The 16,246-nt window shown below is 44.7% G+C and overlaps 2 protein-coding genes across 9 annotated transcripts in view; both read right to left on the reverse strand.

Annotated features, from left to right (window-relative positions):
* Positions 1–2,447: 2,447 nt before the first annotated feature.
* On the reverse strand, positions 2,448–5,038 carry dap1b (death associated protein like 1b). Its single transcript, XM_086145825.1, has 4 exons — positions 4,879–5,038; positions 4,037–4,133; positions 3,136–3,202; positions 2,448–3,031 (listed from the first exon to the last, which is right to left on the reverse strand). The coding sequence occupies exons 1-4, from the start codon at positions 4,946–4,948 to the stop codon at positions 2,915–2,917; spliced, it is 351 nt and encodes a 116-aa protein (XP_086001951.1). The 5' UTR covers positions 4,949–5,038; the 3' UTR covers positions 2,448–2,914.
* Positions 5,039–5,740: 702 nt separating this feature from the next.
* The window catches only part of pkp4 (plakophilin 4), a 72,117-nt gene continuing 61,611 nt past the window's right edge, over positions 5,741–16,246 (reverse strand). For all 8 annotated transcript variants that reach the window (XM_086145858.1, XM_086145857.1, XM_086145856.1 and 5 more), the window contains 11 exons: positions 15,611–15,794; positions 14,508–14,625; positions 13,698–13,889; positions 12,867–13,040; positions 12,495–12,645; positions 11,616–11,808; positions 10,735–10,819; positions 10,173–10,290; positions 9,949–10,089; positions 9,204–9,268; positions 5,741–6,795 (listed from right to left, as the gene is read on the reverse strand). In XM_086145858.1, coding sequence (XP_086001984.1) covers positions 6,550–6,795; positions 9,204–9,268; positions 9,949–10,089; positions 10,173–10,290; positions 10,735–10,819; positions 11,616–11,808; positions 12,495–12,645; positions 12,867–13,040; positions 13,698–13,889; positions 14,508–14,625; positions 15,611–15,794 — 1,667 coding nt within the window. In that variant the 3' untranslated portion in view covers positions 5,741–6,549. The remainder of the gene's footprint in view (positions 6,796–9,203; positions 9,269–9,948; positions 10,090–10,172; positions 10,291–10,734; positions 10,820–11,615; positions 11,809–12,494; positions 12,646–12,866; positions 13,041–13,697; positions 13,890–14,507; positions 14,626–15,610; positions 15,795–16,246) is intronic.

The raw sequence follows: 16,246 nt of genomic DNA on the forward strand, positions 1-16,246 counted from the left end.
AGCGTAAGCAACAAAGAAAAGGATAACCTTAAAATTTGTATTGTTTCGAATGTCACTGATCTCTTTATGTGCAAAGCCTCTTTTCTGTCAGAGTGTGTTAAAACATATATCTTAATACATTCTAAGCAGGATGGTTTTCAAATGGATTGTGCTTGTTCCTTATGATCAGTGATATAGGTTTATGCTGATATTTTGCTTTTTCTGTATCGTTCAGGTCCATTTATAAGCTTCTGTAGCCCCACACCCTTGGTTGGAGCTTAATATTAATGACTCCAAATCGAGAAACTAAAATACATCCACCGTTTAGATATTGAAATGTATTCAGTTACGTTTTAATCAAACCAGAGCTTCAAAGATGCATACCAATGCTTTAGCTGCTGGATTATTGAACAAAAAAAAAAAAATGCTGCAAGACTCTCTGAGCAGCTTAGTCTACGGCGACATCATGAGGTAACACGTTATAACACTGCTATTTTGAGTGTGTATCAAATTTGATATAAAGACTTAAAAGAAGAAAGCGCATGCATCACTAAGCACAGAATGCGAGTGTTTGCGTAGTAAATCCGCATCTCTTCCCACCCCCTCCTCGTGTAAGGCGGAGTTGATGGTCTTTGCCCTCGCGGGGTCAGAGAGGCTCCTCGGACGGCTGGGAATGTTCTGACTCTGGCGGAGAAATGCATCATGTCTCCAAGTCTTTGGACCACCAACGGCTCCGCTCCCCAAACACTGCTAGTCTCTGAACTTCACACGCAGATGGTATCAAAGGCATCACAGAGAATTTATGGTCAACACACTCTTGTCCTCAAATACTTTCTTGGCCAACTTGCAGATATTGTTGTGGACAGTGTGGGACAAACAGAAAGCTCAGCGGCACATACATGACACAGTCAGGGTCACGTATATCGGAAATCATCTGGTGGGACGGGTTCCATCTATTTGTTGTTAGAGGGTTTTCTATGGGAACATAAAAACAGTGCAACACATGGTATTTCCATAGAGCAGCGTATAGATGATCGTACATCTCGCAGAGTAAATATTACCAAAGGCCTGGAGGTATGTAGGGCAACATGAGGCACATTTTTTCAGACAGCAGGGTTTTCCCTGAATTGTGCCTGAAATGGTGTTAAAGTGTAATCTACACAGGAGAAAAAAAAAGGTCAGTGTTGTTGAACCAATGTGTAGTATTTCCACAACTACACTCAAAGTTGGACATCATATTCGTATTAGTGAACAGACTTTTATAGCACACACACACACACACATGAAACAGAACAGAAGGCACTTTGTTTCACACAACATGAAAAATGGATTGCTTTAAAGAGAGACGTGAACATGTTGTGGATGCCAGATTGTCATAGCAGCTATCTTGGCTGTCTGAGTACAGTATTATTACACAGAAGTAGGGCCTTTGACTACTTAACATCCTGTGTCAAAGTTTGTGTTTGAAAGCAAATTGGGACTGAGACTTTAAAATGTAAGGACACTTGTAAGACAATCAGCTGTTTTCTTCAGTTTTTCAGGTTCATAAATATCAACGTCCAAAAGACTTCATCCATATTATGTGTAGTCAAAAATTCGTCTGCACCGACCATGAGGTGAAAGAAGACTGCAGAGCACGCAGGGTTTTTTTTCTATTCGACTTGATAGCAGCTTTAAAAAAGCACGTCTGCTGATCTGAGGAGCTCTGAGCCACTAAGCCTTTAGCAGTGATACTCGCCGTCCTTTAGACGGTTTATTCTCTCATGAAAGTGAAATAAAACATGCAATGCAATCAGGAACAGGGAAACTAATCATCCATCTCATTTACAATAGGCCGCTGCAGATCGCTCTTATATCAAAGAATATTTGTCATATTTTGAGATATGGTTATGTTCATAAATTACTCAGGAGTATTAAACTGTGCTGCCTTGAGTTTCGTCCACAAGGATGAGCTGCAGCGCAGTAACAATACAATACTGTCTCTTGCATTTTCTGGTATGATAGAAATGAGAGGTTGCACAGATGTGTTTTGAGAGTGAGTCACTTATAAAGAAAGTGCTGACAGGATAACATGATAAGTTTTAAGATGCCTGCCAAAGAACACAAACCAACATTGTTTCATGCACAAGCAGGTGGCCTTTGTACAGGACACGTTTCATAAAAATGCAAGACTTAATATTTAAAAAAGGGAGCAAAGGTTAACCCAATCAAAGTAAGTAAATTGAGTCTGATCCACAGGCTGATCCCATCTGTATTTTGTGGTAAAACCCTCAGGGGTCTGCACAAGCACTTTTACATTCTGAACAAGAATTTCTTTCACTATAAATTCAGAAATAGAATTACACGTTGCCAGGATTTTGTCCATTTCTGGCTGTAATTTGAAAGAGTTTCAACCTTAAGGCAGTTACTGAGTCCACATCTGTATTTACTTCAGTGAGATGTATGGAAAGAAAGGGATGACAAAGTGATTGGTCACATACAACTTTTATTTGTGAAAAACAGAAATATTGGACCTCTTAACTGAAGTATATAAAACAGCTATTTGCTGCTACCTACTGGTCGCTTTGAGCTATTGCAAAAGATCAGAAATCAAAGCTGCACTATGACTATAAGCTTTAGTCAAAATCTATTAAGTGCCAAGCAATACGAAGGTAATTCATTAGAAAACAGTCTGATATCACACAAAACTTAATCCAAACGCCACCTGCTTTAAGCACGCACGGGGAAAGGCATAGAAATGCTGGTTTTATCGGATTCTCGCAGACAAGCTTAGGCTGAAAGAAGAACTTTCCCGCTAAAATGTAAACACAAGAGCCTGACAAACACTTCCCGAAGGCTGTCCGCTCCTACTCTTCACTTGCACTCGTCCTTCCCACCTTCGCCTTTTACAAATGACTTAACTGGGATCCATTCTGACAAATTCCCAACTCGCTCCTCAGAACTTCTTGGGCTGCTGGATGATGAAGGTGCGGGGCCAGTGCGGCTTTTCCACCGCAGGGCGCAACCTGCTGTGCCTCACGCTCACCGGTGTCTCCGGAAAGGCATGGCTCAGCTGCGGAGACAATCACGGGACGGTTACTCACAAAGGCTTTGTCACCAATCCGGCGTTAGAATGACAGAGACAAGCCGGCGCTTTTCCCAAAATGTAATGTTTACCTTGTCGAGCGTTCCGGCCAGGAGAACGCTAACCTGCTGCATCCTGTTGGAAGTGGCCAGCGATCGGCTGTAAGGTCACAAGATTCAAATAAAGACGTTATTGTATCGCACGCCGGACGTCACTGTACTGAAAACAGTGATCCGTTGGCTTGTTGGTCCAAAAACACAACAACTCCAGAATGTTACAAGTCAAGAGAATGTATTCAGAGTTTTAGTGTAAAGCAGTTGCTTAAACCGCTGCACTGAAATCTGACTTAGAAACTGAGCCGTGCACCCGACTCAAGTTTAGCAGAAGTTGCCGTCGTGCATCTCCCTGCGTCAACACGTCGATGAGTATCTGCCGTGCTCACGCCAACATTATTTTTCTGCCTAAGAATGTGGATGTTTGTCCCGCAGCTTAGCTCTCCCTCCTGCGGCCGAAGGGAGAGGGTTCCCGCAGGTACGAGTGTGACTTGAGAGCTCAGCCCGTGACCAAGCGCTTGCGGGGAGGGTGTGTTTACGGGAAGATGGATACATTCCACCGAACACGGAATCGCTCCCAACACCGAAGCCCGAGGGGTCGAGGCTACAGGATCGGCATTTGGAAAAGAAAGAAAAAAAAAAAAGCTGCAGGGTCAAATGGCCTCATATGTGTTGCAGCAGCAGGACTGAATTTAGTGTAAACGTCAGATCACAGATCTTCCTGCTTCTGGCTCCTATGAGCATCTTAGAAGACAGTGACGCCCCCTGAACACACCAATCCAACATTCAGTTAAAGAAAAAAAAAAAAAGGATCCGATCTTGACTTATGCAAATTTCAGGGGCTTCCTGTTTTTGTGTGCGCAGAACACAAATCGTTCGGCGTTTCCCTGCTGCGAGCAGCTCAACCCCAGCCAGAAAGGCCGCACTGGATCCGGCCCACCTGAGTTTATCACTCCTCTTGGTCTCCTTCTCTGGGTTCCCGTGGCCACCGGGTTCATCCAAGCTCTTCTTGGCCACCCGTTTACCCCCAGCCTTCACTGCGAACACAGCGCACATCTTTATACTACATTGCAGACGGACGAAGTTGCACGAAAGGCCTCGCTTTCCAACTTTTGGAATGTACATTATGGAAAATCTCCATAACACACATGGAATTTAGTGGCAGTTTCAGTGTTGAACGGTCATCACCCTCACGCAGAACAGCATAAAACTCGTGAATTTATATTCAGCGTAAAGTTTAGTGTCTCTCCAGTTCAAGCTACTGTTGAGAAGTGAAAATCTCAACTCTTGAAGCTTTGTGAATAATCATTCTTCCATAAACTTGGTATCGGTGACATTGTTTGGATTCAACTTGTGCAGAACTGAAGGGACTTTTACAGTAATTAAAATTTAACGTAGAATCGGTGTTAACACCGTGCAAACACGGGGAAACGTGCAGAAACCGAGAGGAGAGCAGTCAGGAGGAGGAGGAGGAGGGGCTGCAACATGTTGCCCTGCAGATTCGCCGTCCGCCTGGGAAACGAACACCGAGTTCCTTTCGCTCGACGGCAGCGTGACGGCGTGGGAAACAACCGGGCGCGGAAGGAAAAGCTGCAAACGGCGATCGGTTGTAAAACATGCGTGTTTTTTTAAAAAAAAATAGATTTAAATCACACCGCTGTGGTTTGGTTTTGTCCGCAGATGTAACGGTTAGAACAAAAGAGAGGAGGCGGAGGAGGAGAGGGGGTTCGCATGGAAGATCGAAAGTATAAACTTCGTAGTTTGCAAAATAAAGTGTTTTACCTGCCGGAGGGTGTCCTGCCTTCAGGACGGGGGCCTCGGTGGCCCCGGTCTTGGACAGTTGCTGCACCATCGTTAAAAGTTTCTGTGTGGAGCGGTGGAAAGCGCAGGTTGCGTCCGCGGATCCGGACCCGTCTATTTCCTGCAAGCAGGAACGCCTCTTTTCAGCGCTTCTTGCTCCGGTGAAACCGGAAGTTGCCCCCTGACGCGCACGACGTGACGCGACGACGCGGCGTGCACGTTTACATTTATTTCATTCATTCACCTGAGCTGGAACGACAGCATTTTATTTATCTTTAAACATAAATCGCGTAGATTTTTACTCTGAGGCTTCTAGACAGACGTGCATTGATTTGTAGTTTCTTTTCAAAATAAAACTACACGATGCACAACATCATAGCACTGTCCTCCAGGAACAAAAATAAGTACTATCTTATATTTTCTATACTTTCCCACCACAATTTTTTTTTCTCCATATCCACGTGGAGATAAAGTCAGACTGAGATGGTTTGGACATGTTCAGTGGAGGGATGGAGAAGATTTGGGTGCAACTGGCAGGCAGGAGGCCTGGAGGAGGAAGAGAAGAAATGTATGAATGTCAGGAAGTTAGTTGGTGTGAGAGGAGAAGATGCAGATGGAGGAAAACGATTTGTCGTGGCGACCCCTGAAGGGGGAACGGCCCAAAGGGAAAAGTCATTGATCGTTTATGAACAAAATGTAAGCAAAGAAGGAAAAAGTGTTGATGGAAAGACATTTGATCCATGAGATCGCTCGCCGTTCCCGCATTTTTTTGCAGAGGACGGATGGTAAGAAAAGGCCAGGTGTGAGGAAAAATAAAAACAAAAAAACAAACAGCTACGCAGGGTTAAAAAACAAAACTGACTTTTTATTGTTTTCAGCATGGTTGTATTAGGATGCCACTGTTTTCCACATACTTTCTCCATATATATCTATAGTTTTAATATGGCACATTGATTTTTGTTCACCAGTGCGGACGATTGTAAACCAAGTAACATGTTCTTTTTTTTTTTTTTCTGTATTTACATAAAATGAGAGATGTCGACTCCATGGCATTACACAGCTTCAACAATAAGGTATAATTTGATCCCTCTGTACAATCTCTGTACAATTCATCGTCATCGGTTAAGCAGTTGTTTCTCTTCTTTATTTTTTTAAATTACAGATATGAGTTCATGATCCATTTTGGCTTCGGCACATACACATTCCCCCCATCTTGACTTTTACCGCACTTCCTTGCTCACGTGACTCAACCTTCACCGGGCTTTCACGATTAAGAGTTACTTCGAGAAGATAAAACTAACATCTAGACGGAGCAGGGCACGCGTCTCTCCCATGATAATGTCCAGTTTCATCCCCCAGCAGTATCCCAGCATGATTGTTTTTAATCTTTCTCTACTGAAATATACATATATATGTATAAAAAAAAAAAAAAAAAAAACATTCCTTGTTTTCCCTCTTTGGCACACATCCCATCCTCCCTTCTGTCGTCCCTCAGCTGAACTCCCCCTACATACGAACACATTCACTGTAAAACAAACAAACTTATAAAGCCAAGTTCATGGAAACATTTGCTGACTCCTGTATGCATGTGTGTGTGTGTGTATGTATGTGTGTGTGTGTGCGCGGAGCTGTTATCCCGACCGACATCCACACTTATACCCAGGAGTCGGGGGAGCCGGGGTACTGCTCGGCCCTGTAGGAAGGCCTTCGCGTGCTGGCATAAATGTCCGCGTAGTTGGTGTTGGACTTGAGTCCGTGAGGCTGGGAGCTGTAGTTCACTGCGGGCGGGTAGGTGATCACCTCCTCCAGGTAGGGGTCTTCGTAACCGTGGGGATGCTGCAGATACATTCGGTATGTATCGTAGTTCCTCCTGCCGGTATCCTCTGCGTAATACATAGGCTGAGGGGAGGTCGGACAGAGAAGGGAAGATGATGAGGAACTTATTTTGGGTCTTTGGGCCGCCGCTCAGAAAAGTGCAACTCGTTCAAAACGGGGTGCCCATCTTGAACGTGACTCACGTCATCTTTTTCTCATATTTAACTCCTGTTACTATTTTGATGATTTGATAAGATTTTCCTGACTTTTTTTGATAATGAATAAGCAGAGATCAGAAGACGGACTCTATTTAAACACCGTCACATTTGATGGGTTCCCGGGGGGCTGGGCTTGATCCATTGCGGCGTCTCACCAATGTTGTTTCTTTTACTAATATGTTTGCGCTACTCTTCATATTGAGATCATTTGTGCCCGTCTCTCCCCTGTGTCTTTCTCAAACTCTCAATTTCCGTCTCTGTCCTTTTCTCTGGCTTCCTCTCTTTCTACCCCAAGCGGTCGAGGCAGAAGGCCGCCCACACCGATCTGGGCCCGAGCGAAAAACAAGGCCAAGTGCTCGCTTGTTGGTGAATTTTGGGTTTGGGACTCCACTAGAAAACAGGAGCCAAGGTCTCCTCTAACGGTAAGTCCACACTCGGAAGCTGACTTAGCAAAAGACGACAGAAAAACTGGAACGGAGGTGGGATATTTTCATCTCCCGTGAGGGAACGGAAATAAAATTGATTTCTTACCGCGTTGATGTGAACAAAACACTAAATTATCAGCAGGTGAATCCAAACTATTCTTATTTTACTCATTTGAAAGAGGGTTAAATCAAACCCTTTCCACCATCCCTCAACCTGGTGTCAAAAATCAGACGTGAATCCAGAAACGGACTGAGGACGCCGTCTCTTCGCAGCCCCGCCTACTGCAAGTTAGCAGGGACATCTAATGGAGTACAGCGGATAACCTGCTTTCTCCATTCGTGCAAAACGTGTATTTAAACGGCTTCATATCTAATAACACCGAGATCAAATCATGCATCTTTGAGTGATTTACGTGAACGACCCCCGCGTCTGAAATGACTGTCCTCAGACGATAACCGGTGGAAACGTCTCCGGCCGCCTCGCCGCGTTCGTTATCTGAGTGGGCACACATGGACGTGTCCCGCAATGACAGGTGCCTGAGATGAACTCGGACCGCCGCAATCCAGGCAGTCAGATTAACTCGCGGCCAGACAATGGCTGACGAGCGGCGCCGCCGCCAGCGCTGCCGTTTATTCTCGCTGGAAAATGTCGGCCCCTTTGTACCGGTTGGTGCGCGGTGAATGAGCTGCCAGGCGTCGCCAGGTGTATTCAGAGAAGCAGAGGACGGATCTAAAACTAAGGACTCGCTCGAAGTTTTCAAACACTTCCCGGAAAGAAAACATTGAATACCACGCTGCTTTTTCTGAATTTGAAAAATTATGCCCGGCGTGATAAATCATTAGAATAAGTCAGAGAAAAATTAACTCACCTTGAATTCTTTGGCCTTTTTTTTTTTTTGTTTGAAAACAACATAATTTGAAATGTGCTTTTGGTTCCCCCTCAAATGCTTTTAACCCTGGTGCGATCTTAACATTGTGTTTACTCCCCTTGTCCTACGGGTCAAAAATGACCCATAAGACAATCTTTGTACCCTAGTGGTGCACAGCCCACATGGAAACATAAACAAAAAAGAAGTATCACTTTTTCTTATTATGGGGTCTCTTTAGGAAAAGTCATAAAATTTCAAGTTGGAAAAAAATAGTTTTTTTTCTACAGCTAAACATGGTGGTGAGCCACTTTTGACCCGCAAGACAACACAAGGGTTAATGTGAATTGTGATGATTAAGACACAATCCTAACCGCTTGCAGCTGGTAACCAAAAAGGTTGCTACACTTTAACAACTCCGAATCAGACGAACGGCGACCGCGGCGACCAATCGGCTTCCTCATGTCCTCGGGTAAGACGCTGAACCCCAAGTTGCTCGGTTAGCGCCTTGCACGGGGGCTCTGCCGCCAACGGTGTTGCGTGTGTGTGTGTGTGTGTGCGAATGCAATCTATTATCCCACATCGTCCACATCTATTGTGAGGCGCTTTGAAACCGCAAAGTGTGAAAAACATCTAAATGTGTGAAATTAAAAAAATGAGAGTAGGAAAGACCTGTTTACTCTGCATATCACATATTCCCGACAAGTCAGTGTGTTTACTCGATTCGCTAGGAGGGGACGGCTGGCCGCAGTTTTCCGTGTCCCCGTTGTAAGCCGCTTTGCAATAACAAAAATAAAAACAAAACCGTACGCCCAAAATAATTACAGGCATAACTGTTTTCCCTCGCAAACGTCCGAGCTAAACGTTTTATTTTCACACTAAACGAGTTACTCTGTTTTGTGGAAATAAGCCGCTCGGCCTCTCGCAGAGCGGCTGAGTCGGAGCAGATAAGAGCAGAGCACGTTTCTGCCGACGGGATTCACCTGCGTTCTTCTGGGCTCCTCTCTTGTGGGCGATGAGTAGTAATATGGTGAAGGCTTTCCTGACCCTGGGGGAGAAAAAACAAGGCGCCGCATTAAAAAGAAATAGCAGGTCAGTTGGAATTCCATTCGTTACGTATCTTGGGAGATCTCCCGAAAGGATTAATGTGTGTGTTTAGAGAGAGACGGGGTTCAAATGGGGCGATGCGGAGACGGAGGGAGACAGAAGGGCAAAGAATAGAGCTGGACGCCGCTATTCCGTTGTTTACATAATCCGCTGGATGGACAATTCTGTTGGCCCTTCATCTGACAGCGGAATCCAGAAACTCAATTTCCACTTCACAATGTAGAGCAATAACTATGGAGGCTGCAGCTTATTTTGTTTACTCTGCCCTCCTCGCTCTCCTGCCAATCGGCGTAGGCTGGCAAGGGCTCTCGTCTGGCTGCGGAGCGTCTGGGTACCCACTCGCCGGCCCCGTCTGCAGCCCGAGACTCGGGCGCCACTAACAATAGCGCCATTGTGGCGTCCCGAGCAGGCGAGCTCCATTAACCGTCGCGCCGACCATCTCTATCAGAAAACAGCTCTGAAGTGCTCGAAATTGTCTTCGTCGGCGATGATGAGTGAGGCTCTGCTGTCGGAAACGGGGAATATCTACGGAGGATAAATGCCCCGAGCGGAAAAGACCAAAGGCCAGAATATTATTAGAGTCCGGAGAAGACGGGGTACACCGCGGCAACTCTGGAGTACCTGTGTACTGCTTTTTATGGATACTGTTGTCCCCTTGGTAATTATAAAATTGCATAGTGGACTGCGATCTCTGATAATCTCTGATAGTGTCTCTATGCTCCTTGATGCCCAGCAGTGCAGGAGATGACATGGCACTGGCAGCTGGAGAGAGACGGAGAGGAAAAACACATTTTAGTCTCCGTCATATCGACGCGTCTGCTGAAGCGATGGCCGGTGGAACCTACCGGGGTGGCTCACTGGGGACACCTGAAGGGTGCCGGTGGGGAGGGCGGGCTGGGACTTGAACCGGTCTCGTTCAAGCGTCGATACGGGAGTGAGGAAGTGGGTTTGGTTCCAGCCGTCCTGTTACAGGCGAACAAAAGGACCCGGGTGTTAGAAGGCGGAATTATAACTCCATTGTTCACAAACCTCACTAAGAGCTAGAATTTATGATTTCAAAACCATAAAATGCCTCTTGCAAACAGTTTCATAATTGATACAATTGAATAATTACAAAAAAAAAAGAGTTCCAGGGCTCAAAACAGGAGATGGAGGAGGAGATGATGCCCTCCATGATGCCTGATCAGAACATGGATGGAGGGTGAACGAATAAAAGAATCGGAGAAGATTTCTTAATCGTTGTGTGATACTCGCGTCTCTAGAGGGCGCTGCGGGAGAGTTAAACAATACGATCGCCGTGAAGGACAAAATCATTTGCTTGACATCTTTATGATGATGACAAGGATGTGGCCCTAAACCATGAGAAGTTGCAGGTTTCTGCACACAGAGCAGCAACAGTTTCTTTACCTTCTTATAAATAGCGCGTAGATCTCGGTACTGCCACAGCGTGTTCAGCACCTGAGCAGCTGCCTTTACTACCTTCATAGAATACCTGCAAAACAAATCACCAAAAATGCTTTATTGAGGGACTGACATCCAATATTCTGAACGAAATGATAAGACCTTATGTTCCCGGCAGAGAGCTGCGTTCCTCTAATACAAACCTACTAGCAGTACCTTTTGCTCGCTCTAAGCGATCTCAGGCAAAACTGTTCTCAGTTCTACTACCTCAGTGGTGGAACAAACTTCCGGAAGCAACAAGACTAGCATCATCTCTCTCAACCTTCAAGAAACAGATAAAAACTTTTCTCTTTCAGGACTATTTACTGCGCTGATGCTTGAGCTGCCCCAGATCAGGTTAGGCACCAAGTTAGGCTATACAGTGTGTGTGTACGTTTGTGTACGTCTTTGTCAAAAAAAAAAAAAAAACTCGCTAACCCAAGCTTACTGTTCTGTATATTTCCTGTACATCTTGTATTTGCAAGTGTTATTTGCAGTCCTTATGTCCTCTATTGTAAGTCGCTTTGGATAAAAGCGTCTGCCAAATGTAATGTAATGTAATGTAATGTTATGTAATATGCTCCGACGATTCGGGGGCCGTGATCCCTGTAGGTCAGATAACCTGTGTGTGTGTGTGTGTGTGTGTGTGTGTGTGTGTGTGTGTGTGTGTGTGTGTGTGTGTTTGTGTTTGTGTCCAAACTCCAGGACCCTCTGTCCACATATGGCCACTGACTTTGTGTCCTTTAACAGTTCATTTAATCATGTGCTTGTGACGTCAGGTTTGAATCAGCATGCGCCTTTGCTTTATTGGCGTCCGAACAAAAAAAACACGCTGCTGGAACACACACCTGTCTCCCCTGCCCTTGGTGATGTTGACCAGCTTCTCGATGCCGCCGGTGTCAGCCAGCGCCTTGGCGTTCTCCATGTTTTTGCTAGTGACCTCGTGCAGCGTGCAACAGATGGCTGCCACCGTCTCATCTGACAGCAAGGTGGTGTTCCCCCCTGGGAGGCGGTTGACCAGGTCCCTCATCGCATATTTACCTGAAAGGAGGAGGGAGCATGAAGCAGGTGGCTCATAAGATAAGATAAGATAACAACTTTATTTATCCCGAAGGAAATTGTTGTGCCAGAGTTTCAAGCAAAAACATAAATAGATAATAGTAGGAAGGAGGGAGAATAAGACATACAATAAAATATAAATTGTCAAGGTTAAGGCTATCAAGTGTTTTAAGGTCTTAAGTACAAAGATTTGAAGATTCCCTGCGACTGAGGGAAGAGGAATTAAAAAACAAAGAAAGAACAACATGCAGACCGGCTGAAGGCTTTCAAACACAGAACAACAGTTACGTTGATATATCAGTCTTTTCGATCTATCTAGATAAAGTCAATCTTAAATTTGTGTCATTAATTTTGAACATTAAAACTCCGATATGTGGTTTTGCGGTCCATAAATTCCGAGATAATTTTCCCTCTTGTCTGCTTAGCAGAACTTACTTTATATGAAACCCTTAACTAACCTGAAATGACCTACAAATTTGCAAAAGTTGGCTTTAAATTGTATACAAAAGCATACAAGCATAAAAGGAAAACCTGTTATTCTTTGAAAACCGATGCAGGGACTGACTTTAACAACATTTATTTCTTGCAGGCATTGTTGGATTTGATCAAATCAAGCAAAAGGAGACTCAGTGAAAGGATCAGAAATCAATGTTTCCCTCACTTCTCACCTATAAGCTCTTTGTTCCTGACATCAAGCGCCATGTTTCTCAGTGCGGTGGCGACTGAACACACCACCCGGTCATTATCCATCCGCAGCAGCTCCACCAGGATGGGCAATCCTTTCTCTTTACGCACGGCTGCACGTATGTAGGCGGCAAACTGTCCACAAACCGATAAAAAAAAAAAAAAGGCAATAAAACTTGATGGCGCACGGTAAAATGAAAGCCCCGAAGGTATGAATTTAAGTGAGTGTGGTGCAAAGTGCCAAACCGACACGGGTCTGACGATGATGAACCACTTGAATTGCAGCTTTTCTCCGGTGACGTTACTTTTTAAATGTAATCGGAGCGACAAAACGTGAGAATGCCGTTATTTCGTACCTTCCAGTTGCCAGCTGACAGGTTCTGCAGAGACCCGGCGGCTCCTTCTAGAGTGGCTGGATTTGAACTCTCAGCTAGAAGCGTCAGGTACGGCTTCACCACCGCGGGGTGCCAAAGCATCTCGGCCCCCTTGGGAGACTTGGAGAAGCCGGGGATGGGTCCCACGCCGTCCCACTGAGCAGACAGATACCCCCCTTTTTTTGTTAGAACGAAGAGCATTTGGCCAGAATCGCATGTGACATCATTTAACACAGGGGTGGGCAAACTACGGCCCGCGGGCCACATCCGGCCCGTTGGTCTTTTTAATCCGGCCCGCCAAAGATTGGTACAGAATTAATACTTGATGTGAATGATTGAATGATTGGATCAATGAATGTGGGAGCTCAAACAGGAGATTATTTCATTTTTGGAGCTACATGAGAACACTTGAGAATTTTCCTGAGCTGAATAACACAGATTGGCTTTGTGATTTAGCCTTTACTGTGGACAAACTGACACACATGAATGAACCGGACGTGAAGCTACCGGGGAAAAACTGGTTTGTGCATGAAATGCAAGCAAACGTCAGAGCCTGCAAAACCAAGCTGGTTTTATTTTCAGAGCAAATATCAGACGAGTCTGATATATACTGTTAACAAATGCGTCTTTTTTTCTATGTGTTGTATGTTGTGCTGACCCGGCCGGTTTGTCAAATTTTAAAAGTCAATGCGGCCCCTGAGCCAAAACATTTTGCCCACCCCTGATTTAACATAATCGCCTTTTCATTCCATTAACACTGAAAATGTATTTTATCTGTAAAGACGGAAGGATGAATTCCCTTCCCGCACTCACCGTGTCTTCTTGCGAGCCCTTTTTTTTCTTCTTCTTCTTCCTGCCCCAGCAGCTGGAATCCACTTCCTTACTGGGTGACTCGCTGCCCAGGACGCCGTCCACCTCCTGCTCGCCCATCAGTTTGGTCAGGGGCAACTCCAACTCCAGACGGTATGACAGGTTCCTCAGAGTGCAAATACAGTTCTCCACAATCTGATGGCGGGCACAATGAGATGGAGCGTGGGTGGGAATTTCTGAGCGGCAACTTTCTAAATCACCGTGACGAAAACCACAATACGCTATAAGCTGGAGCGTTCTACAGTAGCCGCGGCCAGTGTGTGGCACGGAGGCCTGCTTTTTGCCGCATCGCAAATCAATTAGATATGGGACCGAAGGGCCTGGTGTTAAAAAGAATACTAAGACCAAAGCAAATGGATTAATTCCACACTGTTTGAGTTTTGCGGGGATGCCGCGCCGCGGAATGTCAATGAGCATGTGCTCGATAGCACGAGGGGCTCCGCTTCCTCGCAGATTAGCCAATTGATGCTCCATGTTGCTGCATCGAACCCAGCGCGCAGCAGAAGTGATAAACAGAGTATCCCGGATCGCTCGCCGCGTCCGTCCGACTCGGAATATCAACAGTTTGTGGGGGAAAGTCATGTAAAAATCCCGCTGGCAGCGAAAAGGTTCATTTAGACACAGGCAATAAAATGATTCAGAGGGAAAAGGATCCCCCCCCCATATCCCCTTATCATGTAGCAGCATGTTTTCCTCCCGGCTAAGTGTGTGTGTAGGCGTGTGTGTGTGCGTTTGTGGGTTCACTGTGTGTACCTTGCTGTCGAAGTCAGAGGTGTTTACACAGGCTTTGATGACGTAGAGCAGTGAGTCGACCAGGCCTTCACAAGTACGCATCTGTTTTCGAGCCTCTTCGCCGGCTGAACTCAGATTTCTTATAAACAAACACAGAATCGCACAAACGAGGCCTTTGATTAAGAAGTGTCTTTCAGCGAAACAAGCGTGGGGGAAAAAAACAAAACAAACAAAAAAAAAAACGATGTCTGTGTGTGTGTGGTTCTGCGCTCTTGATTGTGAAACGTGGGCGTTTGCCATCTACATACATCATCCGTCATGAATAAGGGTGTGTGTGTGTGTGTGTGGTCAGACTGAATCAGCAGTACTCTACCGGATGACGGCAGCTGAAATAAATCCAGCACAAATTATTTAATATCGCTACATTGACACAATTATGTATGCCGAACTACGCACATACATAAATATGATGAAATTGTTTCTTTTTTTTTTCTTTTTTTTTTTTTTTTAATGTGTGGGTTTGGTTTAGTTTAGTTTTAGTTTAAAAAGTTGATTAGGACAGTGTACAATTACATTAAGCACAGAGGCAGAGATGTTTGTACCAGATTGTAGCTCATAGCTAATTTCCATCAGTAGTCCTGGGAAGACAATACAAATATAAAACTGCACAAATAGACAATATATATAAAATATCCAAATAGGTAATAAAATATATATAAAATATCCAAATAGGCAATAAAATATGTATAAAATATCCAAATAGGCAATAAAATATATATAAAATATCCAAATAGGCAATAAAATATATATAAGATATATATAAAATATCCAAATAGGCAATAAAATATATATAAAATATATATAAAATATCCAAATAGGCAATAGAATAACTATACAATATATAACCAGGCAATAAAATAAGTAAAGCCCAAGTTGAAAGTGATATTGTTGTGATATTATTAGTTTGATATTATTAGTCAGATGTTACCCAGAAGGGTAACGTTTGATGGGGAAATACCCGTCTGGTATTGTTAGTATCCAATATTTTCCTTGAGCAATATTTTGAAAAGCTATGAATGTCCACACAGGGGCGCTAGTGCTCAACGTGTGCATCAGGTGGTCACCTCAGACAACCCGTGGTGTTCCTCAACACCAGCGACGAGTGGAACTTCAGCTTGTGGTCATCGTCGAAGGTGGAGCTGCTCCATCCCGAGTGAGGGATGATCACAGTGTTGGTCAGAGTTGTTAAGGCGTCCCGAATGATTGTCATCTTGACCGAGTCGCACGACGACAAGTTCCACAGAACCCCTGCGGGGAGATCGTCATTCCAAACAGTCAGAAAAGCCTTCGGTAATATCAGTTGCCGAGCGCAGTTATGGAAAACCTACAGGGATACAAGACAACAACCTTGGCTTTCAATAGTTTAAATGGGTCAGTGAACAGATGAAGACACGCTGGCACACACACACACACACACACATAGGAAGACAAACACACTCGCGCACGGTAGAAACACCGGTATAATATTCAGATCAAATCTCATCTCGTCAGAATATCCTGGGGGGGGGGGGGGGTGAAGATTATTTGACTGAAATTGGGTTGGAGAAAGGAGGACGGGGTGGAGATCCATATGGCACTGGCTCAGTCGTACGAAATGAAATATAAATAATGCAAGTCTTTAGAAATTGTGCCATCTCTTCACTCAATTCAAATATACTGTTGGTAACCGCTGATACTCCTGCACAGTCCTGGCAGCCTTT

The sequence above is a fragment of the Fistularia commersonii genome, chromosome 4, assembly GCF_037954325.1.
Source record: "Fistularia commersonii isolate RoL2024-O1a breed Wild chromosome 4, RoL_Fcom_v1.0, whole genome shotgun sequence".
Lineage (NCBI taxonomy): Eukaryota > Metazoa > Chordata > Actinopteri > Syngnathiformes > Fistulariidae > Fistularia > Fistularia commersonii.

Excerpts from the sequence above, each read along its gene's own strand:
- dap1b (XM_086145825.1), bottom strand. The coding sequence starts at position 4,948 with ATGGTGCAGCAACTGTCCAAGACCGGGGCCACCGAGGCCCCCGTCCTG. Across the intron at positions 4,134-4,878 it reads GGCAGGACACCCTCCGGCAG|TGAAGGCTGGGGGTAAACGG; the intron begins GTAAAACACTTT and ends CTGTGTTCGCAG. Across the intron at positions 3,032-3,135 it reads TGGCCGGAACGCTCGACAAG|CTGAGCCATGCCTTTCCGGA; the intron begins GTAAACATTACA and ends TTGTCTCCGCAG.